Below are 27,960 nucleotides of genomic sequence, written 5' to 3'. Positions count from 1 at the left end.
AAAGCCATTTCAGCCACAGATGCGTTTTGTTTGACCAACACAGTTTTGAACATTTTCTAAACTTGCCAATGTTTTTAAATAATGGGAGATTTCACACAGAAGTTCTCGTTGCTAGCTTCTCTTCTAAAATCCGAATGTTTGGCAACACAGAGCTGGCATTTCCACATGGCAGGGAAATGCTGGAGCTGAAGAGAAGCTGTCCCCAGCCCACCCCAGCCTAGACCTACACCCTCCATCTCCGCCCTGCTCCGCGAACGCCCACGATCCCCACCCTCGCCGCGACAGAAAGCAACCAAGTGCCAGCTCTCTGGTGTCTTACGCATGTGCGACAATTGGGTTGTTGGGAAGACAATAAAAAGTTATTTCGACCTTGTTGATTTACTACAAAGGGAAGTACAGAGAGCAGCAAGGGGAACAGCACAAAGAAAGTTCCAGTGGGATGGCCTTCGTGTCTGTGTCCCGTCCCCTGACCCCGCCTCCACACGCAGAGGTCGAGGCTGACAAAGGTGCCTGGAAAACAAACGGGGGAGGGGGCTGCGAGCGGGAGACCTAGGTCTGGAAAGAGTTGTACGTAACACTCGGTGAGAATTTTCTTGTCCGTGCCTCAGTTTCCCCAGCAGTCAAACGAGGAAATGTGCTAGACCAGAAACAAAAGATGCTTCCTGCCGGGCCCTGTGAAATTCTCCATCCTCTCTCGGGTTTCCCGTAATACCCGACTTAGTCTTACAGGAAATCGCGCCCTTCTCCATCCCAGTCTACGGGACCTTAGCGCCCCCCGCCCCCAGGTCACCCGTCCTCGGGTACGCTGCCAGGGCGTCTCGGAGGGGAAGAGGGTCGTTTCAGGTCATCTGGGGCTCGGTCTGGGAAGTTGGGGCGCGCTCCGCTCGCGGCGGCTCGAGATCGTGCCAAGGAGCCTCGGGATCCCCGCCACCCGCTCGGAGCCGCGCCCGCGGCTCGCCCTCCGCCGGCGACGCACCGACCCCAGGGGACTGTCGCTCTCCCAGGCAACTGCCCGGCGGTTTCTGGGGAGGGCGGCGACAGGGGACGCCCGCGGGCTGGCCGCTCCCCGCTGCCGGCCCCTCCCGGAGGAGCTGCGCGCTCGGGTGGCGCTCGGAGCCCCGGCAGCCGCAGGTGCCGCCCGCCCTGGGCCAGTCCCGCGCAGCCCGGCGCCCACCGCCGCCCGCGCCGGGGTAGGTAGGCGTCTTTTCCTTGCTCTCTCCTCCGCTCCGGGAACCCCTCTGCTAGGCCCCGTGCCCCGGGGCGGAAGACCAGTCCAAGCTTCTTGAAGGAGAGGAGAGAGAACCAAGATCGAGGTGAGTGGTGGTCTAGATTTTTATTTCTTTTAAATAAACCTGCACGGTCAGGGCACTGCTGGGAAGCTAATAAATTAAAGGAGAAGAGAAATAAGACAAAGGCAGGCGGTCAAGACAACCCCCCACAACCAGATAGGGCTGGGATGGAGCGCAGCTTCCTAGTTACTGTGTACCCCCTCCTTGTCCACCAGCCTCTCACTGACTCAGGTCCAGACCCACACAGACGTCAATAACTATTTGCTGGGTGGAGGTAAGCGCCAGGTGTTTCTGACTGTTCTCTACCAGCAGAAACTTCTAAACCAGCGGAAACTACCTTTGATGGTTGCCTTCATCTCCACAAGGGTGCTTTCCCCAATCCGGAAGGATATGAACATTTTTACCCAGAAAAATAAAATGCAGTGTATTCACACTGTGGACTGCTATGCAGCCCTTAAAAAGCAGAAATCAGAGCTTGTGAAACCAGCCTGCCTAGATCACAAAGCTATAAGGGGAAATGATCACAGCAAGATGCGAAGTGTACCTACTAGTCCATGTCATTTTTAGGTGACTTATCTTAAAACACACAGCATATTGTAAAATCATAGAAAGGGGACTGTAAACCATATACTAGATTTGCTGTTGTGTCTGTCTGTGGGAAGTGTGCAAGGGAAACTAATTTGGCAGGGGGGCCAGGTAGAAATAATGTTTACCTGTAATTTTACTATATAAAAATGAGGAAGCGAGGTGGATGAAATATAGCCAGTATAGTAGAGTGGTGTGTTTTTTCATGACATTTTCTTTCTTAACTGTGTTTCTGGTGTGTTTCTGAGTTTAAGAAATTCTGTGTTTCAAATGCAAACTAAGTTCGGTGCACGAGCTACAGCAGTGATGGAACAGTTCCATCAAAGTGGCAACTTTCTCACGTCGCAACATAGGTGATTCAGTTCCTAAAAGACCACACCTCTTACTTAAGGGGTCTTAGCAGCTTAGAAAAGCTCACCAGTTGACAGCCCCCAAAATTCAGGCCTAAGCTCGTATGTTAGCATGAGAGAATGAGTCTGCGGTGAATAATCTGATAACTGGCCAGGTCAGGGGAAAATCTAAAAATTTTCTGTGTCCTTATAAGACACATTTCTTTCTCTCTTAGATTTTCTATGTTCAGGTTGTTGGTTTGCAGGGGTGGTCACTGTCCTCTAGACATCTTCGGGTGATGCTCGTGTCACCCTACAGACTCTGTGACAGGAGGTCAGGGTGGTGTGGGTTTGGCAGAGTAGAGTACTCTAGCTCTGCTTGGTCTAAGCAGCAAAACAGGAAAGACATGTCTCCATTTTCCTGCCAGAGGTCGTTTCTTTCTTTCTGGATAAGGGGGGAAATTACCTAACTTGGTTATCCCTATGGGGAGAAAGCGGGAAAGACAGTTCTAAACTGGCTTGGATGCATCAGGTCCAATGGAGAAACCATCACATCCACCTCCCCTTTCCCCAAACAGACACAAAAGTGGTTTCCTGTTGATATATTTACTTCCCGCTAAAAAATCACTGGATGTTTGCTGAACAAAATTGTCTGCATGTCAGGATGGAACTCCGAAACGTGGCCAATTGTGATCATATTTCTCTCTCTTTCTCTGTCTCGACAACTTGCAAGGTCAATGCTTGGTACATCTTATGCTACAGGAACACAGGCTACTTGACAAAAGCCTGACGAGTGAAGAAAAATATAAGAATGACAGGATTGGGGTGTGTGTGAAAATATGTCTGTAAGGTTTTACGAACAAAATGAAAGAAAATGTGATCCGAATCTACGGTGTTAAAAATCTCAACTCGTTAAGATTAATGTTCTCTTTAGGACCAGTCCTCTCTAATGTGATCTGTGGTTCTGTCCTCCCACTATTCCCTGCTTATTCTGGGCTCTAAATGCAATAATAAAATACAGAGAGCACCCATTCCCTTCTCCCTGGCCCACAGTGAAACACTAAGGGCATCATCCCACTTGCTTCCTCAGCCCCTTTTATACTAAAATTAAAAGCCCTTTCTTTCTTTCTTTCTTCCTTTCTTTCTTTTTTTAATTTTTTAAGGAAGCATACAGAGTTGAGGTCTTTCTGTCCTCCTGATGTCAATAATTCCCCGGGGTTACTCCGGCCACCTGTTACCACCTGCCCCTCCTCCATACCATTTAATTGGTTGCTTCCTAATTGCTGACTCTTCCTTTGCTCTCCATTTAATGATTCTTTTTAAAGTCCCTGTGGCACTTAGCCAACTGTTGGCTTTTAGTATGAAAAGTAGCATTTCCTTAATGAGTCTGCCTTCCAAATGCAGGCTTTACTTACATTTTCCTAATGGGAAAATGAGCTTTTCTTCTAGACTTGCCTAGGAGCTTCTCAAGTGCTTTTTCGGTACCTCCCATCCTTCTCCCAGGTTTGCTTGGGACCCTTTCTTCAATTCTAGCTCTAATCTCTATTTCCATCATGTGGAAAAAGTCTGAGAGGAAATTAATGAATAGGTGTTTTTAAAAAACTATATATAAGGAAATACAGCTACTATTAAAAATAGTATTCTATTCTTTGCAAATTATGTGCCAGGCATTGTGCTAATTGCCTTATGGACATTATCTCATTAATTATATCCCGGGAGTTGTATTTGTCCCGTGAGATTTTTCTCAGGCCATATAGCTGAAATGAATTTTTAAACATTGTTTTGTATAAATTCTGAATCTTTAGCCCTTTTTTGGGGGGGTCAGATCTGTGTTTCCACGTGGCAACAAACTTTTAGATCTGAGAGCAGTGACTTCTTTGAGATGGAGCCTGGTTTCTGCAGGTGACCAGAGTTCCCTCCAGGCACTGACATCTTCCACCTGGCCCAGTGCATGCACCTGCATTTGTGCCTGACTTGAATAAGGCATGGGAGCTTGTGATTCCTGAGGAACGCACTGTGGTTTCTGCCATCTTAGAGACGAGGGGTCAAGTTATTGGCCCAAAGCCATTGTTAAGTGTCGGTTTCAGAACCAGAACTCTGGATGCTGTCTCTCCTGACCAATTTCAGGGGAAGTTTTCCAAATGAACAAAACCATAAACGTACATTTCTTCTTACACACATCCCTTTTTGAAGCTTCAGGGTGGCCAACAATCATGGAACACTTATGCTGTGAAAATACTTTCAGGTATTGTCCCAAATCACATTTGATTTGCCTTTGAGGAGAGGACCATCATCATCTTCAAGTTCAGGGGAAGGGGGAAAAAAAGAAACATGTTTAGTGAAATTTAGCAGTTTGCTGGTGAGGTAAAGCCCAAACTCAGACCTTGTTCTTTTTATGTTGTAGTACCTTCCACAGTAGGAGGAAAGAGGTGGGAAATGTATTTTTATGACTAAAAAAATAATAAAGTTGTTGCTCAAACATCAAAAAAAAATGTTAACAGATAATATATTCTTAACAATATAGAGAGTCACAATGAAATATTTTTATTACATACTTTTTAAATACAACACTGTTGGACCAGATTTTAAACTTGTTTTCTTACTTAGAGAAATATCTTGCTCCCTTCCTTCTCTGTAAGTCTAAGACCACTACCCATGAGGCTATGTAGGGGGTTCTCCCAGACACCTGATGTTCTCTGTACTTGTGAAATTATCATTTTCAACACAAAAAATTCTGTTCTAGGTGATCTGTTTACAGATCAGGTGAATATTGCAACCACAGTACTGTGCTGGGTTCCTAGAGCCCACCATATTGTAAAGATACCATTTCTTTTTCTCTTCCAGATATTGAGCTAAGGCTTCCAGATCTCTGTTGAGTGAAGATGAATGCTTCTGCCAGCAGAGTTTAACTGGAGGATCTGGGTGTGGGCTGACTTGACCATGGGAGCCAACACTTCAAGCAAACCACCAGTGTTTGATGAAAATGAAGATGGTAAGAATATGTGATTACTGTATATAAAGTATAGAATTTTGCAGAATTCAAATATAAATACCTTGTTTCAACGTAAATCATAGTCTAAGACTAAAAGGAAGGAAGGAACTACAAGAGTAAGCCAGAAAGAAAGAACGAACGAGCAAGAGTAAACCTGAGGATCTTAGATGCTAATAGCTGGCTTTTACCTTCCACTTTCCGTGAGCCCTTGGACAGTTTTCTTAATTATGACTACACCAATACCCTTTGTCCAAAGGGAGCTGTGGTCGGGCACCTGGTGGATAAAAGACCTTGAAATGAAAGGATTTGTTGTTCTCTTGCCGTTTCCCTGACAGCTGAAGTTATCCCTACTGCTAGTTGTTATAGAAGATTTCTTGTATTACCAAATTACATCTGAATGGGAATCAATATTCATTCTATTATAGAATGGAGTCATGCAAGTAGGAGCCGTCCGAGCTGCTAACTGGCATGCTTCAGGGTCCTAGACAAATTTCGCAAGGCTAGGTCATAGGAAAATGAATCCGTATTATTGGAGGAAAGGGAAATTTCAAGGTCAGGCTCAGCCAGAAAAGAAATAAAAGCAAGGGTTTTCCTGATTCATTTGCCATCCCACAGTGAGGCATGTCAGAAGAAGACATCTGCCTCCCCCTCTCACCCTTCGTTCCCAGCAAGGAAGCCAGATCAGCCTTGTCAGTAAAAGCATGGGGCAGCTACTGATAGGCTGGCTGGAAAAAAGGCAGTTCCGGTCCCAGCTAGTAAGCTGTTCAGGCCTCTCAGAGGGAGGGAGTTCTGCTGATTAGATCACAGAGGAAATTAACAATGAACTGAAATTCCGGAATTCTGAGCACTGGTCCTACTCCAAGCTACCAATGGGGCTCAAGAAGTTTATTTATCCTATCTTCAATTTCCTCAGTTAAGTGAAAAGATAGGGCAAACTTGAAGGTTTTTGTTTTTTTTTTTAAGATTTTATTTATTTATTTGAGAGAGACCACACATATGCATGAGGAGAGGAAGAGAAAGGAAGGGAATCCCAAGTGGACTCTGCACTGAACGAGGAACCTGCCACAGGGCTTAGTCCCATGGCCCTGAGATCAGGACCTGAGCCAAAACCAAGACTCAGTTGCTTAACCAACTGTATTACCCAGCACTCTTTTGAAGGTTGTTTTCAACTCAAAAAGTTTAGTTTGAAGATCCTAACACCACTGTTCAAAAATTATGAAGCAGCATCTAAATCAGCCACAGACATCTACTGTGTTAGAAAGTAAATCTATTGAAACAGAAATTGCAAATGACCACAGCTCAAGCAAGATGGATACGTTCTTCTTTCTCACGTAACAAAATAGGCAGGGAGAGATGTGTGGCTCCAGAGGGCTGCTGCTTTTCCTTCTCTCCCTCTCCCTAGTGTCACTCTCATGCTCCTGCCCCAGGACGCTCCCCACCGCGTCTGCATTCCAGCCACAGGGAAGGAAGGGGTCAAGGAGGGAGTCTGAGCCCATGCCTCCCAAGCCTCTGATCTGGCTGTTGCTTATCACTCTGGGGGACAAGCCCAGACCCAGTTACAACTCCCAGACTCCCAGACTCCCAGGAAGACTGGGAAACTTAGTTTATTCTCTTAATGTGGCTATGAACCTTCTAAAAATAAGTTCCGTTTTGTTACAAAAGATGGGAAGAACTAGCTGTTTAACAACTAGAAGCTTGCTACCATCTTGGTCTTTGGTTCTTTGGATGATCTCTTCTAAACACAAATGTCCGACTGCTCAGGATGCCCTGTCCCCAGTCATTCACTATCAAGTCAAAGGTGCATTGTTATTACCTGTACAAAGTATTACAGGGGAACTCCGAATTACCCATTTAGAAAATGGTCTTGGTCAACCGTTTTTCCCACTCTTGTCGCCTGGCTTTGCTTTATCCAGTCATAAAGGCAAAGATCTAAAGACCAGTGATGTTACTTGAGTTTTCCGTCTCTAAAATGAAAAGACGAATAGGCTTGATTTCACTTGTTTGGTTCACTGCACTCCCTGTGGATTCTGAGCCCGTGATGTGTATGAGGCCAGAGAAGAGAGCAGGGAAGAGAAGCCAGATTTATTTACTTATTTGAGAGAGAGAGAAAAAAAAAAAAAAAAAAAAACATGCACAAGGAAGGAGGAAGGGCAGAGGGACAAAATCTCAGACTCCCTCCTGAGCATGGAGCCCAATGCAGGGGTTGATCTCATGACCCTGAGATCACGACCTGAGCCAAAACCAAGAATTTGATGCCCAACTAACTGAGCCACCCAGACACCCCGCATGTCCTTTGTAACCCCTTGTAGGTCACCACCTTTTAGCTGTTCATCCGCCAGCCTGGTGAGATCAGCATACCAGAGTGCCCATAAAGAGAAAAACTGTACGTAACAGTACAGTCTGTGCCCCCCCCCCCAGAGGTGATGCTGTGGGTCCATCCACACACACAGTTGCCAGGCAGAATAAAGGAGACAACTTGAGACACTGTTGAAGTGCCATCAAGGGAATGACTCAGGGATCTTATGGAGAGGGACAGGATGATGGTGGAGAAACTCCTTGAGATAGAGTGTGGTCAGAGTTGGCCTTTCTGAGGAGGTGACATCTGAGGTGAAGTCTGAAAGATGAGAAGAAGCCACTAATGCAATGGCATGAGAAGAACAGTTCAGGTACAGGAAACTCAAGTCCAAAGTCCAAATAATGACAAAATCAGAAATAAACAATAGCTAGTATCTTAACACACTCATGCCTATGAGTTTGCATATTATAAAAAGGGAGTGTATTTAATTGCTATATTCACTTTATTTACAAAGATCACTGAATTTTTGGAGGGAACGTATGACATTCTGAGCATTCATATTTTTTGATCAGTAAATCTTATAAAACTGATTTGACTCCTTTCATAGCTCCAGATTAAGCACAAGTTACAATTTTATTTGACTGCTACAAAGCTTCTGACCAAGAAACAAAAACAACAACAAAGCTTCTGACCAAGAAACAAAAACAACAACAAAGCACTGACTAATCAAAGAACATTAATGCCTACATCATTTTCTATCTCACTTTTATATAAATAATCAAACCGGGCCAGAATCTAGGGCACTTAAATGAGCCAATTTAAAAAAAAAAAAAAAAGAGCCAATTTAATTATTTTAAAAATATTGCTGAAAAGAATCCCAATACATGATGAAAAAGTATTTAATATTTCCTTCAAAGTATTTGCTGTTCCCAGTACATAGATTTGAGGAGAAAATGTGAACCAATTTTCCCAAATAATATTTCAAGATTTCTCCTGGAAAAGTGTTTTGATTCACTTTGAAGGTAATTAAAGAATAAGATATTACTAGATCTTATCTAGTAAAATAAGCTGTTCTTGCTGGAATTCATCCCGACACTTTGTACTTCATGTTTTTCCCTCTGATAGTGAACTTGAAAGCATCATTCTATTAGCTATTTATGCTAATCTTTGATGAAAACAAAGTGGAAGATTTATAGTGCCATTGAGTAGAATAAAGTCTTCTCTGATTACTGTTACCTTTTACAAAGTGGATCTCAAATTATACTAGTTTTGTTTTGTTTTGCTTTGCTTTGTGGCCTACGTTTGATATTTTAGTACAAATCTCAGTCGTAACCTTTTTTGTTTTGATAAAATATGCATAATAAAGTGTATCATTTTAACCATTTTTAAGTGTACATACAGTTCAGTGGCAATAAGTATATTCAGATCTGGGCAACTGTCAGCATCATCTATCTCTAGAATTTTTTCATTTTCCCAAACTGAAATCTGGTACCCGTTACACAACAACTCCCCTTCCCCACACCCCCGCCCCCTGCCACCCCAGTCCTTGGCAACCATCTTTCTACTTTATGACTCTATGAATTTGACTATTTCAGGTACCTGACATAAATGGGATCACGTAATATTTGTCCTTTTCTGTCCCTGTTCGGCTTATTTTACTTAGTATAATGTTTCCAAGGTTTATCTGTATTATAGCATTTATAACAATTCCATTCCCTTTTTAAGGCTGAATATATTCTACTACATGTATGTATCACATTTTATTTATCCTTTATCAGTGGACATTTGGTTGTTTCTACCTTTGATTATACTATAAATAATACTGCTGTAAAACAAGTGTACAAATATCTGTTCGAGTCCCTGTTTTCAATTCTTTTAGGTGCATTCTTAGGCGTGGAATTGCTGGATCATATGGTAATGCTTTAATTTTTTTAAGGAAACACTGCACTGTCTTCCACCTAATTAGGTTTTGTGTTTTGTAGTCTAAGACTGCTTAGCATGGTGGGTGAAAGCCTGGGCTCTGCTATTAGAAACACATAGACGCGGATTTGAATCTCAGCAGCACCATCATCAAACACAAGAGTCAATCTGACTAGGGATAAAGTGTTCTGAGGGGACCTGAAATACCATGGGGAAAAAAGACCCAAACCTAAGCAATTACTAATGAATTAACATGGGGCAGGTGGGATGGGGGACCACCTTTCTATTCTGCAAGTTACTGAACCTCTGTAAAGCCTCAGTTTCTTCCTATATAAAATACAAATGATTATCAGGCATCCTTCCTTGGGTCATTGTGAGGTTCAATAAAACAATGTAAGTAAAACACTTAGTGGGGTGTCCCAAATAAGGAAAGCTCCCAATTAATGTTAGTTATACCATTATTTACGAGCAGAGTCTCTTAGCATGAGCTCTCTGCTGTACTTCAGCTTCGAAAGAAACGAAATTGATTAGATACAGCTCTTGTAGATGCCATAGTTAATATGACCCACTCACAATTCTATCAATGAAATTGAAATGACAGAATGGCAGATTTCATAGATTCTCTGAAATCCTATATAGAAAGCCCTTTAAAAAGAAGCCAGGTTAATGACCTCACAAAAACATAATCTCATCTGGTTTCTCTTTCCTCATTCCCCTGGGTGATTGTATTTTCATTTGAGGCAAAATAAAAAACTCAGTAGGCTGAAAAATCAATAAACTTCACTTTTTTTAATTTAAGCTCAAAGCAGACTAGTTAAATAATCCCATTTGATCAACAGACACAGTGACAAATGCCTTCCCCTCTACCCAACTACCATATGGATGCTCTAGAGAAATAATTAACGATAAAGACATTGTCTTTACTTTACTTTACTTTTTATTGTCTGAAAGTAAAGATTATGCTTGTGATTTTTTTTTTAATGCTTGTAACTTTTTCTTTAAATCTGCTTTATTTCCTCTGTCTGAACAGTGTTTTTGTTTTGTTTTGCTTGGGATTGTTTTGTTTTGTTTTGTTTTGTTTTGGCTTATTAAAAAATCAGCATTTGAAAAGGCCAGTCATTGAGGTTTTCAAGGTGATTTAGGGAAAGAAACTCTTGAATAGCAGGAGAAGGTAGCTTGTTTACAATTCAGGGTCTAGCAACAGAAGAGGATCTTGCAATCATTGTTAATAGTGTGTGTTTCTAAGCATATACAAAGAATATAGGGGTGACAGAATTGGTGTAGTTAAGCCAAGAGATAATTTTCTGGGGTATTGTAGCTAAGAAAAGTTGGCTTTAGGTTAAAAGCTGCTACAAAGAGCTCATCAGCGCCCTGAGTTTGCAGAGAGAGCCAAATTATTGCATTATTCTTTGGACTTGCTGGAAACTCAGTGTTCTACTTTGATTTGGCAACACTTGTCTCCTAGGATGTATGACCGGTGCCAGTTTTCCTACAACTTCTTTGGTGGCAGAGGCAATGGGTCCTTCAAAATGTTGGGCCAAAAAATTTGACCACAGATTTGCAGCCCAAAAGAAATGGGAACTTCCTGAATTGATTCCAGCAAAGGATTTTGAAAATCTCCTTTGTTAAAGTCTATGCATTGCGTTTTTGTACCCAGTTGGAAAGGCAAACAAATTTCAGTCTTTCCCCTCTAAAACATGGAGTCCTATGCTCTTATATTATTTACTATTTTATATTTAAAAGATTGGGAGAGTATAAGGAGAATTTCTCTTGTGAGAACCAGCTTCTTAAAAAATTAAGGCATCTTGGATGGTCTGACATTTAGTTAAAGCATTCATCATAAATAACCTCAGCTCCACGGGGTTTATAAGAACGGGTACTTACGAGAGCTTTATCTTCCCCATTCTATGGAGTTAGAAGAATCAGGGAGAAACTAGACAGCCAAGAAAACAGACCTCCCAGACAGAGGTAGTGCTTCCGATTTGCATGTTTCCTGAATGTTTCCTGAACAATGAGTTATGAAAACGTATTTAGAAGAATCCACTCGAGCTAATGCAGTAAAGCGACATCCTGCCTTCAGAGATTCACAATGCTTATTAGCATGTTAAAGACTCTGAAAAGTCCTAGAATATTGAAATCTCAGGATTCTGATATTTTTCCAACTTACTTCAAAATGAAATCATTTCTGTAGAAAACCTTTTAATGCATCGTGACACATCATATTCTGGGGATCTCAACTTGGGAAATGAAAGGTCTTGATTGTATCTCTTCTTTCTCTGTTGGAAACATGGTTTGTTCCCATTGATTTCTTCCCCCTCTGGTTTAATGACAGCAGAGTATGACAGGCGAAATATCTTCGGCTACAGAGTGATTATGTTCTGCAGGGTTTTCTCACCATGATTTCTTCATGGAGCGCAATTCATGTCTCCTCAGTTTAATGAGTTAAAAGCTAGGTAGCTCTGTTTAACTGTGAGATGCTGCGTGTTGCTGGTCCAAGGAGGAACTGGATTGGGAGACAGTTCATTTCTTCCTTATTGCTTTTTTTTTTTTAAGATTTTATTTATTTATTTGACAGACAGAGATCACAAGTAGGCAGAGAGGCAGGCAGAGAGAGAGAGGAGGAAGCAGGCTCCACACTGAGCAGAGAGCCAGGTGCAGGGCTCCATTTCAGGACCCTGGGATCATGACCTGAGCCTAAGGCAGAGGCTTTAACCCACTGAGCCACCCAGGCGCCCCTCTTTATTGCTTTTTTTAAGAAAGAACATTTTAGTTCAAAGTGTCTTGTGAATAAATTGTGGCGAATAGTTGCTCAGTATTAAATAACACTCAAGGCATACTAACTTTATTTTTATCCAAAGCTAGAGACATTTTTCAGTTTTCATCTTGAAACTACCTAGGTTGAACTCACTAGGTCTATAAGCTGGTTTCAGTGTTCAGAACACGCGTCGGTTCTCCAAGCCTACTGTCTTCAGAGAGAAAGGCAGTGAAGGAGGGTCCAACATCTGCTGAATGGCCCGAGAGGCCCGAGCTCAGTGACAAGTCAAGTCATCAGTTGACCACTTGAGGGTCTATGCATGATACAAGAGATTCAACTATGCATTGCTGTGTGACCAATGTCATTTGGAAACAGCCACAAAAAGCCAATATGGAATAATATTCTTGTTAAACTGGGACAGTGAGCCCTGTTTCTATGGTGAAAACACCAAAAAACTGACAGTGATAGATTTTGAGTTCAATAGACCAGCACTTGCCATGTTTTATTCCTCTTGAGATATTTCTTCTCTTTCTGGAGTCATTTTTACAGTAGAAGAACTCATGTTAACCTTGCATTACACTGGAGTAGCCAGTATTTTTTATTTCTGAGAATTACTTCACATAGGGGTTGGCAATTTTTTTGTGTGATGGGTCGAATAGTAAAGACCTTATGCTTTGCACTTCAGTCTCTGGCATAGCTACTCCGCTCTGCCATCGTGGCATGAAAGTAGCCACAGATAATGAGAAAACAAAAGAAGGTGGCTCTCTTCCAGTAACATTTTATTTATGGGCCCTGTGATTTGAATTTTACATCATTTCACTTGTCGCAAAATATTCTTTTTATTTTTTTTTCTGAACATTTAAAAATACAAAAGCCATTCTTAGCTTATAAGCCATTTAGAAATAAATGGTGGGTTAGATCTGGCCTGTGGGCCCTCCTTTGCTCACCCTTGACCCACTGCATCCTGCAGACATTTATTCACATGTTCTGAGGCCCCCTCTCATATCCATCCATAGCCCTCTAGCCTTAAACTAAGAAGCCAGGCAAGGGGAATTGTGTTTCTTCTCCATAGATGCTTAAAGTCACATCTTTTGGCTCATAATTATGAACCAATGGAGAACTTGGGCCAGATAACCAACTGTTTCAATGGATCAAAGGTATTATGTTTCTAATACATATTATTTGAGGGGCACCTGGGTGGCTCAGTGGGTTAAGTAAGCCTCTGCTTTTGGCTCAGGTCATGATCTCAGGGTCCTGAGATCAGGCCCCGCATCGGGCTCTCTGCTCAGCGGGGAGCCTGCTTCCCTCCCACCTCTCTGCCTGCCTCTCTCTGTCTGCCTCTCTGCATACTTGTGATCTCTGTCTGTCAAATAAATAAATAAAATCATATATATATATATATATATCATATATATATATATATATATATATATATATATATGTAATTTGAAAGTTATACTGACTAGGTTCAAATAAAAGGGTCCCAGCCTGTAATTCACCTGAGATATCACAGTGGAACTGATTTCCTACCAGGGGCATTTCTTCAACTGAGGGGCATCAAACAACCAGAGCTGTTGATCACCCCATTCTTCCCTATTGTTCTACTTTCTGCTTTGTTCTAAGGAAATAGCCAGTGTATTTTTCACTTCTGAGCATAGTCAGGAATTAGGGTTTAGTCAGCAGGAAAGGAAGCCATTGGTGCCCATTGCTTGGTCTTGGCACCAGTAGTGGTAAATCCCAGACGCCCTGGGGCACAGAGTTTCATAAGAAGGAAGTGCTGACTATACAAACAGATGCCATCATTTGGCCTTGGAGGCTCTTCTCTGGAGAAGGTCCAAATATATCCTTAGAGGACCTGCCAAGCTCCACATGTATTGGTGACAACCATTTGCTGCCAACCATTTGTTATGATTAAGGGTTAGTGAGCCAGCTAAGTAATTTGTCATCAGGGGATCAAAAGTGATATGTTCTAGAGCTGACCTTCAACTTTAGCTAGTATCAAGGTATCCCTTATAGGCTAAACCAGTGGCTCCCAGAAGCCCTCTGTGAACCAACACCAACCTATAGTAAGGCTTTTCTTTGTCTGTGATGAAAGGAGAAAAATGGGGGCAATGCAATTAGCTTCTCTGAAAGCCAATACCACTAAACATCCCAGTTCTAAGATTGCATCCTTTCGTGTGTGTGTGTGTGTGGTGTGTGTTTAGTGGTTAAATGGAAATAGAAATTTTTCTATTGAGTGGAAATAGAAATTCTTCTATTGAGTGGAAATAGAAATTCATCTCCCCTCTGAGAACTCAGTGAAGTGACTTTCCTCTCTAATCCCCAGTTTCCTTGTCTGTAAATGGGAGCTAAAATTTGATCTGCCTCATACAATTTTTTGTAGGAATAGAAATTGATTATCCCAGGGCTGCCTGGAGCATCTGACTTCTGGTCTCAGTTTGGGTCATGACCTCAGGGTCATGAGACTGGACTCCATGTTGGGCTCCACATTCATTGGGGAGTCTTCTTGAGATTTTCTCTCTCTCTCTTTCTCCCTCAAATAAATAAATAAATTTTTAAAAAAGAATTTTAAGTGACTATCCATAAAAAGCATATAGCATAATGCCTGGCACATAATAACTGCTCAATAAACATTAGTAATACCATTATCACATTATCATTATCACCTGAATTTTTAATGCTTTTATGTGGCAAGTAAAAAATAAAACCTACCCAGTGTGTGTTTTCCTTTTCTCCTCCACCCTTTTTTTTAGGGTGATGGGATTTTCTGATCTGTAAAATTCAACTGTATAATTGTAACTTTCAGTAAGTTCTTATAGATCACTTACTTAAGTGGCTGAGATGAAAAAAAAAAAATGACCTATTTCCATCAAGATGATATTTAAGTGAAAAATGGTTCCCCAGGCTAGCAGTCTAGGAAGGGAGATGGGAAGCTGAGAATTGAGTCAACATTTATTTTCAGTATAAGATAATTGAGAATCACTGATGGTCTGGATGTGGATTAAGATGGAAAGGACAAAATCAAGAATGAATTCTATCTAGGTGTTGACTTGAGTAGGCAGGAAGATGGCTGTGACACTTGGCTGACATAAATGTGGGGCACTGAGGGGTTGGGGACATGTCCAGGCATAATCACGAGTCCTTGTTAGGGTTTTTAAAGTGACCAAGAAGCTCTAAATCGTGGTGTTGGTTAGGATCCTGGGACTGAGCAGTCAGAGGTGACTGGGAAAGTCAAGGGTAGCAATCTGAAGGTGTGGTTCTCAATTCTATGGGGACTGAGGAGTCTGGGCTAGGAGAATATGTGGAAACAAAAGAGGAGAGGAAGTCAGGCAGAGGAAAGTCATCAAGCTAAGAAAAGTGAGAAGCAGCAGACAGTAAAGAACAAGAAATGATTTATCCTGAAATTTAAGAGAGAAGAGTATTTTGGGAATGAGGGAGTAGTCATTTCTGTTGAATGTTCCTGTGGGATAGAGGCCAGTGAGAAATAACTATGGGATCAGGCAAGCAGGAGGAGACTAGGGACATGGATGAAAGCAGTTCAGTGGGGATGTGGGGTTATGAGCCAGACTCTGGGGAGTTGGTGGGTGTAGTGAGGCAAGGACATAGACACAGCAAGTGTCAACTCTTTCAATAAGTGTGGTCTAAAGGGGAGCAGAGAAATGAGCCAATAGCTGAAACTGAATAAGATATGAAGGCAAAAATCATTTTTTAAGAGGAGATACTCTACTGAGCCTACAAGTCTAAGCTTTCTACCAAAATAAAGGGAAAAAACTAGGAAATCACGGGAACAGGAACCAGAGCTGGCTCCACCCAAGTGGGACGAGGGCAGGTACATAGCACCTAGCCTCCAGAAGGCTCCCACACCTGGGCTGGAATGCCCTGCATTGCTGTCTCTGAATTCTGACCAATGTGACATCTGAATTTGTATTTGTGAGGTCTGATGAGACGATGGATCCTGCCATGAGGGCTTAAGGGCTAGGGTCACATGCTGCCCCCTCCCCAGGAAGAGCTCTAGGTCTGTTGATCCTGGTGCCACTCTCCCCCCTGCCACCCTCCATCTATGACAGAAGTCTGGCTACTCGTGCAAGGATAGGTGGGGTGAGCACCTCCGTGACGTAGCCAGATGGGGCATGGTGGTGACTATCATTGCCCCAGGCTGGCAGTTTCTTTGGCAGGTGGCCAGTTAGAAACTTTCTCTTGAAGTCTCACCCATCCCCATCTTCCTCTCCATATACTAAATATGTCATGGCGTTCGATTTAGAAGCAAGTAATGTGAAATGCACCCACTACCCAGTAACATTCTTGTTAGGAGTAATGGGAGAGACCAACAACCATTATGTACTTTATCATTGACTCAGTGTGCAGTTTACGCATGGCAGGACCAAGGCGTAGGAAGATGAAAGCACTGACCTAAAATCAGAGAGCCACACAACTAGATCCTGAATTTTTTCAAGGAAGCTCTGGGCCCAATGTGGGGCTTGAACTCATGACCCTGAGATCAAGAGTCACATGCTCTACTGAGACAGCCAGGCACCCCTAGATCCTGAATCATGATGTTAAAAGAATCTCATTTCTTTCAGTTATAGGTATTTACCTAGGATGGCCAACCAAAATGAATTTATAAAATCAAATGAACAAATGGAAGGAGATTCTTTTCAGTGAAAAACAGCAAATGTCCAGGGATGCCTGGGTGGCTAAGTAGCTCAGGTCATGATCCCAGGGTCCTGGGACTGAGCCCCAGGTCTGACTCCATGAGGAGCCTGTTTCTACCTCTCTCTATCCCTCTTCCTCTGCCCCACCTCCCCTTCATGTTTGCTCCCTCTCGCTCTCTCAAATAAATAAATAAAATCTTACCAAAAAACCCAGTAAATGTCCATTACGTGTCTACTACTGAATCCTGCTCTCAGAGAATTGCACCACTGCCCCTCACAGTGACCTCTACCTTCACCTCCGCTGGAACTCACATACGTATCCCTTAGACCACATGATTACTGAAGGGATAGGGCTTCTGTGTATTAAATCTTTCCTTGTCTGGCATGATTATGCCGTTAATATCATTTCTTGAGCTTTGCTTGTCTTCCTTTGTTCATCAAAGACAACAATTACAGTGACGTTCATGTCTTTCTCAATTCATTTTACCATCACCGTCACTCATTTTTCGACCTATTTATATCAGCCTAATTTGTTTGACACCTGGTGGGATAATTTGGATTTACTTTTACAAAATACTGAAGTCATTACCACTTTGATAACTTTCTCATTTTCTGTCCAGGGTATGTGTAAATTACCGGGAAAAATATTCTAAACTCAGGCTTTGTTAAGCGTTAACAAGAATTTGTTTAATTCTTACATTCCTAATTGATAACTAGAATTGGCTTACTTTCCTCAGTGGGTTTCCATCCAAGACTATGATTCCAGTATTCCCTGTGGTTCACATTTTGTGGAGGTCTTCAATATAAAGAGAAATGAATGTTATTGCAGCTGTTCTTAGGAAGTGTGTGTTTAAATGTGCATTTAAAACCATGTTTTATAACTATAAAATTAGTACACTTGAATTATAGAAGGCTTGGAAAATATAATCAGGAAGAAAAAATTACCCATAATGCCTCAACCCATTGGTAACCACTGATAACATTTCAGGGAGTTTCCTTTTGCAGTCTCCATCCTGCATCCTTTCTGGCATCCCTCAGCCCTCTACAGTTTTCTTCATATTTCTTGTTTTCATTGACTTATTTTTGTTGTTGCTGTCTTTTCCTATCACTAGGGGGGGAAAAATCTCAGTGAGGATAGGAATTGTGTCTGTTTTGTTCAGTTCTATATCATTAATATCTCCTTGTTCAATAAATGAGTACTTTAATAGTCTCATCGTTTTTACCTGTGTGTGTGTGTGTGTGTGTGTGTGTGTGTGTGTGTGTAGAAAAGCCTTCTGATATATTTGGAATGATGTACTACATACATCCCTATCTTAATTTTCACTTATGTCATGAGTAGCTTATCCCAGTATTGTAAAACTTGCTGGATCTTGAAAGTATAATTTAATTTTTTAAAGATTTTATTTATTTATTTATTTGAGAGAAAGAGAGAGAGCGTGAACAGGAGGAGGTAAGAAGGAAAGAGAGAAGCAGACCCCGTTGAGCAGGGAGCCCAATGCAGGACTTGATCCCAGGACCCTGAGATCATGACCTGAGCCCAGACACATGCTTAACCTACTAGACACACAGGTGACCCTTGAAAGTACAATTTAGTGTTCATGAAATTCTGCAACATGGACATATTATGATTCATTGAAACATACAGTTTTGAACATGCCTAGGTTCTAAAATACAAAAGGAATTCTCAGAGTGTAGTTGCTTCTTTGTGACATTGAATAATTGTTTAATCTTGAAAAATATTTGGGTGATCAGAAGGAAGAGATACTTATTTTGGAGTATTAAATTACTATTATATGAAATAATATTCAAAGAACTTTGGTTAGTCTACTTAGATGAAGTTTAAATATGAATATTATATAAAAATTAAATAAATGATAAACTTGAATGAGGTGTGAAGGATTTTGCAGCATTTGTTGCAAACTGACTTTTTGAAAGTATTTTTGGATTCAGGGAAAATATCACATAAAATTTGTCATTTTATATATTTTCAAGTATACAACTCAGTGGCATTAAGTACATTCACGGTATGTACAACCATCACCACTATCCTTTCCAGAACTTGATCCCAAAAAGAAACTCTGTACCCATGAAATACTAAGTCCCCCATTCCTTCTCCCTCTCACCCCTGGTAACTCTATTCTGCTTTCTGACTCTATGAAGTTGACTCTTCCAAGCACATCCTGTAGGTACCATCATATGATATTTGTCATCTCGAGCCTGGCTCATTTCCCTGAGCATGAGGTCTTTGAGGTTCGTCAGTGCTGTAGCACGTGTTAGAATATCATCCATCCTTTTTGGTGGCTGTACACTCTTCTATGGTCCATATATACCACATTTTGTTGATCCATTTATCTGTCGATGAACACTTGGGTTATTTGCACCTCTGCGCTATTATAGATAATACTGCATGAACACTGGTGTGCAGGCATCTGTTCAAGTTCCTGCTTTCCTGTGCTTTGGGGTATATACCTATACACCTAGGAGTGGAGTTGCTGAGAGAGAGCTCTCTCAGTTCAACCATTACAGGTATCTACCATGAAGGACTGCGCTTACCATTATGCAATGGTGGAGAATGAGCTTTCTGTTCCCTCCAACATCCTTTTCAAGAAGGAGCCCTGTAGTCATCTCAGGATTTGTACCTATACATCACTACTGGACATAACCGAGCTTTGGCTTATCCATACTGAAGAAGAGAGTGGCTTAGAAGACCAGGAACTATTATTTTATTTTTGTTCAAAATATGCCAACAGGCAATTTTAAGAGTCAGGAGATTATGTTATACGTAGAAATGATGCCCAGATGAACGATTCCTCTTGGTCTCTCTCCTCGAGAGCCAAGCTTGGCACCAGGGAGATACCAGACAGTTATAGACCTCTCCTTCAAGAACCTTCAAAACTGTATTCTTGCCCTGCTCGACAAGCTTCTCAAAGTTGCTTCTTGAACAGTGGGAGTCTACTTCCATCTGTTCATCAAGTTCTTGGAATATGTAATTGGAGTTAGAATTAGCCAATCTTTCTCCTGTTTTAACATGTCATCACATTTTTCTCTCCCTGCGTTTTGAGTTGGACATGGAAGGCATGTGTTGTAGTCTAGTGGGAACAAGCTTAGATTTTGGAGTCAGAAGCTACAAATTAGTTTCCTATTATTAGTTTCCTGGGGCGACTGTAACAAGTACCACAAGCTAGATGGCTTAATGCAATAGAACTTTTGACAGTTCTAGAAGCTGTAAGTTCTAAATTGAGGTATTGGCAGGGCCATGGCCCACTGACTCTGCTAGGGGAGAATACTTCCTGTCCAGTTCGTGCACTGGTAGCATCCTTTCAGTCTGTCTTCATGTGTTTCTGTGTGTCTGTGTGCAAACTTCCCTCTTCCTACCCAGACACCAGTCAAATTGGATGAAGGGTCCACTCCATACTGGATTCATAACCTCATCCTAACTTAAATAATTATATCTGCAACATCATTCCTAAGTAAGGTCACATTCTGAGGTACTAAGGTAATGACTTCGACAAATATTTTGAGATTGATCTACTCAAAACCAATACCCTTGATGTGACTGCTAACTCCAGCTCTTACTAGCTCCTTGACCATGAACACCTTGCCTACTCTTCTTAAGTCTCAGGGTTTTATTTATGTTTTGGAGCTCATGAGGATTATATGAAATAATTCAAGTAAAATGCCCTGTACAGTGCTTTGTATGCTGAGCAGTGGAAAATGCTAGCAGATTATCCTTAGATTTGTGATGGGGGTTTCTATGTAGGTTCTATGTTAGGATTCTGGTTTAAAGTTAGCATCTTTCTTTTTCTTTTTCTTTTTAAAGATTTAATTTTTTTTTTAAATTTGAAAAAGAGAGAGAGATCATAAGTAGTCAGAGAGGCAGGCAGAGGGTGGGGGGGTTGGTGGGAAGCAGGCTCCCTGCTGAGCAGAGAGCCCGATGAGGGCATGACCCCAGGACCCTGAGATCATGACCTGAGCCAAAGGCAAAGGCTTAATCCCATGAGCAACCCACGTGCCCCAAAGGTTAGCATCTTTCATTTAAAAGAGATCTAACTGTTCACGTGGAATCCACCAATAGGATTTTAAGGAACTCCAAATGATACCAACATTAGTTCATGTATTTGCATATTCTTTCCTGGAGAAGGCTCCATGTCATCTAAGAATGTGGTTGCACTGATATTCAGCAATTCATGATGCTCTGTGGGGGGAAGGTTTATAGAGAACTTTCAGTGCAGGAAACTTAGAACCAAGTTGGAGAGATGGGGGGCTGCCAGGTGGGCTAAGAGAGACTGGGGCTCCAGAATGCTTCTTCAGTATGGTACTTCTGTGGCTATCCTGTTTCACCATAGATAAAAATGGAGGCCAAAATACCAGCATGGTGATTTACAGAGCAGAGAACTGAGAGCAAGGTTAGAAAGCCTGCCCAAGTTCACACATCCAGAAAGAAGCAGAGCTGAAGCATCACCCTGCTTCTGTCTGCCTCCAAAGCCCAAGGACAGTGTTTGACATTTGCAAGGTACTTGCTCATCCTTTTCCAATGTTATTCTTAAAGTAATTCTGAGATATGAATAAGAAAGTGATCACCATTCCCTTATTTGGATAAGAATACAAGTCTAAAAATGGTTTTTAAAAAAACACTAGCCAAAGTCACCAAGCTAGTAAGTAGTAAAGAGATGGCTGTCTCTGGTTCCTAATGTTAAGTTCTTTTTTGGGAAAGAAACAGACAAAGAAATAAACAAAAACCCAAAAAACCCCAAGCTCATAATTATTTATTGAGTGCCTATTATATTCTTAATGTATTCCCAGTATACATTATCTCATTTAATCCCCACCACAGCCCTGTGAGGTAGGAATCATTATATCTATCTCATGAATGAGAAAAAAAAAGGCAAGCAAGGCTTCAGGGTAAGTTGATGAGTCAAACACTTTTCTCTATTTCCATCCCCTAAGAATTGGCAGTGTCCTGTGCCTCTAGAAGGACAGGTGAAGGGGGAGGTCTAAAATAAGGATTGTTTGGATGGTTGTATGAAAATTGATCCTGCCCTTCTACCACTTTGTTGAAAGAAAGAAAAAAGAAAAGAGAAGAAAAGAAAAAACAAACAAACAAACAAACAAACTAGTCCTCTCCACCCCACACCACGGTTTATCCTCTGGAGAGGATGGTCTCCTAACTGTGAAGACTGGGTGCGCCAAGCACAGGGGCACCTTGTAGAAAATGGAGGGACTGATCAGGTACATGAGCACACATTGGGTGCTCAGACCCTCAGCTCTCTTTTCCTATTTGGCTCTGATAACACTGGCAGCAGGGGTCTCAGTCTCCAGACAAAAGCATAATAGAGCGTGTGTTTTTTTGTTTTTGTTTTTGTTTTTCTGAAGACTTTGACCAACCTAAGAAGGAAGATGTACAGTTACCAACATGAGAGTTTTTGAACACAACGTCCTAGCCTTAGCTCTCTAGAGTGAAGCTTACTATCGACAAAACTCCCCCACAGGCTCATAACTTCCAAACGGGACTCTAGGTCTCCACACTTAAATATGAGCAGATAACTGAGGGTTTTCAGACACACAGGAAAGACTTCTCATAGGACAGATAAAGACTATGTTTTCAACAGAAAAAAAAAAATGCAACTTAAGGAAAACTGTCAGAGAGATGTTAAGAAATAACAACTATTGGGGTGCCTAGGTGGGCTCTATTGGTTGAGTGTCTGGCTCTTGATGTTGGCTCCAGTCAGGATGGGATCCAGCCCTGAGTGGTGCTCTGTGCTGAGTGTGGAGCCTGCTGAAGAGTCTCTCCCTCTGCTTCTGCTTGCGTGTGTCTGCACTCTTTCCCTCTCTCCTCATGAAAGAAAGGAAGGAAGGAAGGAAGGAAGGAAGGAAGGAAGGAAGGAAGGAAGGAAGGAAGGAAGAAAGAAAGAAAGAATACTTTTTTTAATAGAAAAAAAATAGGATAGCAAGAAAGCAACCTTTAGAGAGCAAAAGTTAGCTTTAGGAAAAATATATATATATAGCGTGAGTATAAAGATTCAAAGGTTTAAAAGATAAATTTAAGGAAATTTTCCATAATGAGTAAGCAGACAGAGAAAGAAAAAAGCAGGACAAATAAAATTTAAAGCCCAGCCTGAGAGTTCCAGTTTCTAAATAATAGAAGGCTCTAAAAGATGGAAAGAAAAGAAGAAACCATGACCACTTAATTTAAGGGAAAAAAGAAAAGCCCTGAACTTAAGGACACATATTTCCAGAATGAATGAGCTGATTCAATGCACAACACAAAGAATAAAAAAGCTGTATCATTATAAACTTTCAAAGCATTCAATACAAATATACTAACCTGTAAGGTTCCAGAAAGAAAACTGTTGCATCCAAGGATCTGGAATCAAAATAACTTTAGACTTCTCAGCAGTGACACAAAAAGCTAGAAATTAAGTAGGGCAATGCCTTCAAAATTTTGAAGGAAGGTAATTTCCAACCTAGAATTCAATACCCAGCTGACCTCTCAATTGAGTATGAAGAGAATAAATTATTTTTCATATATGCAGGTTTTCAAAAATTAACCTCCCAAGCAATCTTTCTTACAAAGCTATTGGAGGATGTCCTCCACAAAAACAAGGGAGTAAAATAAGAGGGAGGAAGACCGTGCATGCAACAAGCAGGAAATCCATCATTGTAGAGGAATGAAGGAGATCCCCAACTTGGTGGCCAAGGCGAGTCCAGGATGACACCTATGCAGTGAGATCACCAGTTCAGATTCGGTTAGGTCAGAGGGCTCTGGGAGAGACATTGTCAGAAATATGGAAATGTGATTGATGCTCTTGAACACATTCAAGGGGAATTTAGACAACTGGAGAAGAGTTGGAAATTGAATTAGAAAAAAGAATATAGGAAAATGAGCACATGTATAAACAACACTATTATTAATTGCAAGGAAAACAAAAACTGTTCAAGAAAGGAAAAGCCATCATAGAGTTTACTCTATGGCCTGTTTCATTTCCATAGTCATGAGAATGGAAATACTGAATGTTGATCTAATTGAAATTATTCCATCAAATATAACTACTTTGGAAAGATGGGCTCACGTTGGGATGAGACCCCAAGAGCTGGAATGTGAGTTAAATCCTCCCCTGCCATCTTGGAGATTTAATAAGTAATACCCAAAACTGAAAAGAAAAAAGAAAATTATGCTATTTAGAAGATAAGGTAGGAACTAGCAAATTCATTAGCTCGAAGAGGTATTAAGTGTCAGCTTCTTGGCTGGGAGAGATTGGAGAGAGAGACAAGGGTGTGAGAGGACTAAAATCAGTGTTTTATAATAGCCTTTAGAACTCTTTGGCTTCTCAAATTGTGTAGAAATGTAGAGAGATAAAGATACCTAGCTTTGATAAAATTAAAAAATTTTTAAAGAAAAATTAATCAAAATATTAATTCATACTTATCTTCAAACTATTTTTTCTTCTTTCTACTTAATTTTGCCTACTTAGTTCTGTATTTTTAATTCCAAAATCATATTAGTTTTATATAAAAATAATCTCCTTTATGAACAAAGAACTGACGTTCAGAAATATCACGTAAATTTCCCAATTTTTTTTCATCTTATAAGTGGGAGCTAGGATTTTAAGGCAGTTCTGTCTGACTCAGATTGTTTTTTATCATTGATCAAAATATCCATTAAAAATGAAGCAGCACAATTATCATGTCACTATATTCCTCATCCCACCCCTGCCCCTGGAAGGTCCACAGAGCCTCTTTCCATACCAAACATCAACACTGAATAGCTTTTATCTGTCTACATATTTGCCTATATATGTATTTATTTATACCCATCTAATTCCAGAAAGATGGAAGACTGGATTGCTAAGGTACTATCAGAAAATAAAATACAAATGAGACAAGGGGCATTTGATCACACAGGTTACATGTTCTCACAAATGTGGCTGACTGAGGGTGTGACTTAGTCCCAAGCTCCTTCTGTTTTTCCAAGGGTATAGCAGAGTCATGCACATATAGATCCTCAATGGATATTGGTTGGTTTGACTTGCTAGCAGAACTATAGCATCTGAACAAGTGACCTTAGTTTCTTTCCCACTTTGTTGTGACTGTCTTCAAACAGTATTATGTGAGCCTTTCTTTGTGACTGCCTCCATTTGGGAACATAGTATGATGACTAAACATTCATCTGATGAATGGGAAATTGCAAAAAACACAGGAAGAACTATATTTTTAACCAGGGGTTCATTTTATTTTCCTGTTCTTTTACTTTCTTTCTTGGCAAACCATGCAATGTCCATCCTAAAAAATGGGCAAAGTGACAACAAAACTTGGAAGAGGGATTGATCCCTCCTCTGTTCTGAAAAGGGCTGTGGCAGTCTTTGGTGTCGTGTGGGCACCTTTCTGGTGACAGTGTGAAATACTCACACTTCTGTTCAAGGGTCATGCAGATATTCTCTGACTCCTGCTGTTAATTATCCTCTAGTGGCTGGGAGGTTATCAACCATGTCCTCACTTAGGACAGTTGGTGGGTGGAAGGTTGCCAAGATGGAGAATGGCAGGTCCCAATGCTTTTGAGCTCAAAGACTGAGTAAGTCAATCCTTGTGGTTTTAACATGTAAATATAATGTCTGCCGGGAAATCTCAGCATTCAAGTGGAGACTTACTCTACTGCCTGCCTCATTAAAAAGCATTTTGATTTTAGGTTGTTGGTAACACATTTCTTAAGAGTTACCTGTTGTAAATAATGATGTCTTAGGAAATCTACATGAAAGAATAGATCCTTAAAATTTTTCCTCTAAAGCTATCTATAGTTCATAAAACTTTGATGATGGTGCTTCCTTGTTCCCTTCCTCCACTTAGTGTGTATTCAGTAGGCCACTCTCTGTGCCCGCTATGGTTCTAGACAGTGTGCATGTAATGATAGACCAGATGAGCCCAATGTCTCCCTTCACAGACGTTACATTCTTGGCACTGCTTGTCCTATGTGAACACTCAGCATCATTTTCCTAACGTTATGGCAAAGCAAGCAATGTTCTGGGCTGATACTAAAGTAACTTATCTAGTAACCATAACAAAACCAGGAAGAGTGATGGTACACTTATTGAATTTTTACTGTCTGCTAAAAATACTTGATAAGCACCTTTGATGTGGTTTATTTCACCTAGTCCTCATAGGAACCTTGGGGTATTATACAGGATCAAAATGTTGAGGAGAAATAAAGACTCAGAGAGGTAAACTGACTAATAAGTTCATTACTAGTAAGTAGTACAGACAAAACCCAGACTCACAGTTTCATGCTCATAACCGTCATATTGTATCATAAACTTTCTAGGACTTACCTGTAACATTAGAATTATGGAACTTAGAACCACACGAAGACAAGTTCAAATCTAAGCCCCAACCCTCAAGACTTAACTTTTTTGGGTCTCTGTAACTCATCTGCAAAGTAGAACTAATATTACCACTTCGTAGTGTTTTGGTGATAAAATATCTGGACAGTGCCTAAACATGTATATAGATAATAGATGATGAATTTAATTATCAGCTTTGACCTAAGATGTGATACAGTGCAGACAACAGAGGCTTATTAATTATTTAGAGACACCATTATTAATCTGCTTCAAATTCATGGCATTGGGGGCAAAGGTGGAAGGGGAAGTTTAAGGCCACTGAAATAAAATTAAATAATCAACACACACCTATGGAGAGCGTCCTCACCCTAAGGTTTAGGTCACTCAGAAGTGTGGTGTCCCTATCCTCCTCTGCTTGGTAAGCTGTTGAACTCCTACCCATTCTGCAAGCCCCTGCCAAAATGCTGGCCTTCCCTGAAGCTCTTCCCCCCCCCCCCAGTGTTCCTAGATTCATTGTTTATGCACCACATTCAGTGCTCCATGCCCTCCATAATACCCACGTGTCCTCCATAATACCCACCACCAGGCTCACCCAAACCCCCCACTCCCCCACCTCCAAAATCCTCAGTTTGTTTCTCAGAGTCCACAGTCTCTCAGGGTTCGTCTCCTTCTCCAATTTCCCCCAACTCACTTCTGCTGTCCATCTCCCAATGTCCTCCATGTTATTCCTTATGCTCCACAAGTAAGTGAAACCATATGATGATTGACTTTCTCTGCTTGATTTATCTCACTCAGCATAATCTCTTCCAGTGCCATCCATATTGATACAAAAGTTGAGTATGCATCCTTTCTGATGGGGGTATAATACTCCATTGTATATATAGACCATATCTTCTTTATCCATTCATCTGTTGAAGGGCATCCTGGCTCTTTCCACAGTTTGGCAATTGTGGCCATTGCTGCTATGAAGGTTGGGGTATAGATGCTCTTTTATCTTCTCCAGAAGGAGCCACTCCTGTGGCTTTTACTGTACAGAGTAGGAGTTCCTAAATCAAGACCCACACTCTGCTCCAGGCAGTTTCCATCAAAATCCCCCAGGAAGCTGACTAAAATACGAATTCCCTGGTTCAGCCTCCAGAGCCTGACTTAGAGGAAGCCCCCGAATCTGCATTTTTGAAAGTGTGTACTGTGTGATTCTAACAGAAAGACACAGCTGGGAAACACTGTGGAACCATGTATGACTCTTAATACATATATATGACTTTATCACGCAGTTAGGCACATGTGTGTTTTATTTCTTTTCCTGGGAAATTATCTTCTTGATACTCCAATGCAATGCAGGTGTAAAAATGAAGAAAATCTAGAGGAAAGAGTCCTAAGAGCAAGTCCTTTTGCAACACCTTGCTCTTCCTAATCATCTCCCCTTGGATGTTTCGCTATGTTGTCTGGACTAGTTGGCTGTCCCTGCTTTCCATCCCATGACACTGTGATCTCCCTACAGCAGGACTTACTTTAGTTGGAACTTTATTCGTTTGGCTAAAAAAAGTAAAAATGAAAAATCAAGTCACTGGCAGAATATTTGGGATGCCTAATCAGTAACCAAAGTAGGACCTGTATGAATATAGATCCCTACACTTTAAGGCATCAGGACTTCCCCTTTATCTTGTGAGACTATTTTATTCGATGTCAGCTTGATTCTTTATTGCCTTTGACCCACTGACCTGTCTCCTCCCCACATACTTTTTTTTCTTTTTTTTAACATTTGGCCAGTTCTGATCTCATGTTGGGAAAGCCTAGTAATATAATGGGA

The 27,960-nt window shown here is 41.1% G+C and overlaps 1 protein-coding gene across 3 annotated transcripts in view; it reads left to right on the top strand.

Annotated features, from left to right (window-relative positions):
- Positions 1–1,187: 1,187 nt before the first annotated feature.
- STK32A (serine/threonine kinase 32A) overlaps positions 1,188–27,960 on the top strand; it is a gene marked incomplete at its 3' end in the record, with an annotated part of 133,447 nt that continues 106,674 nt past the window's right edge. For all 3 annotated transcript variants that reach the window (XM_082723215.1, XM_082723214.1, XM_082723216.1), the window contains exons 1-2: positions 1,188–1,313; positions 5,048–5,195. In XM_082723215.1, the coding sequence (XP_082579341.1) occupies positions 5,090–5,195 (106 nt within the window). In that variant the 5' untranslated portion in view covers positions 1,188–1,313; positions 5,048–5,089. The remainder of the gene's footprint in view (positions 1,314–5,047; positions 5,196–27,960) is intronic.

Source organism: Mustela nivalis, assembly GCF_964662115.1.
Source record: "Mustela nivalis genome assembly, chromosome: 3".
NCBI lineage: Eukaryota > Metazoa > Chordata > Mammalia > Carnivora > Mustelidae > Mustela > Mustela nivalis.
Note: the sequence above shows the minus strand (reverse complement) of the source record. Positions and strands in the feature narration are given on the sequence as shown.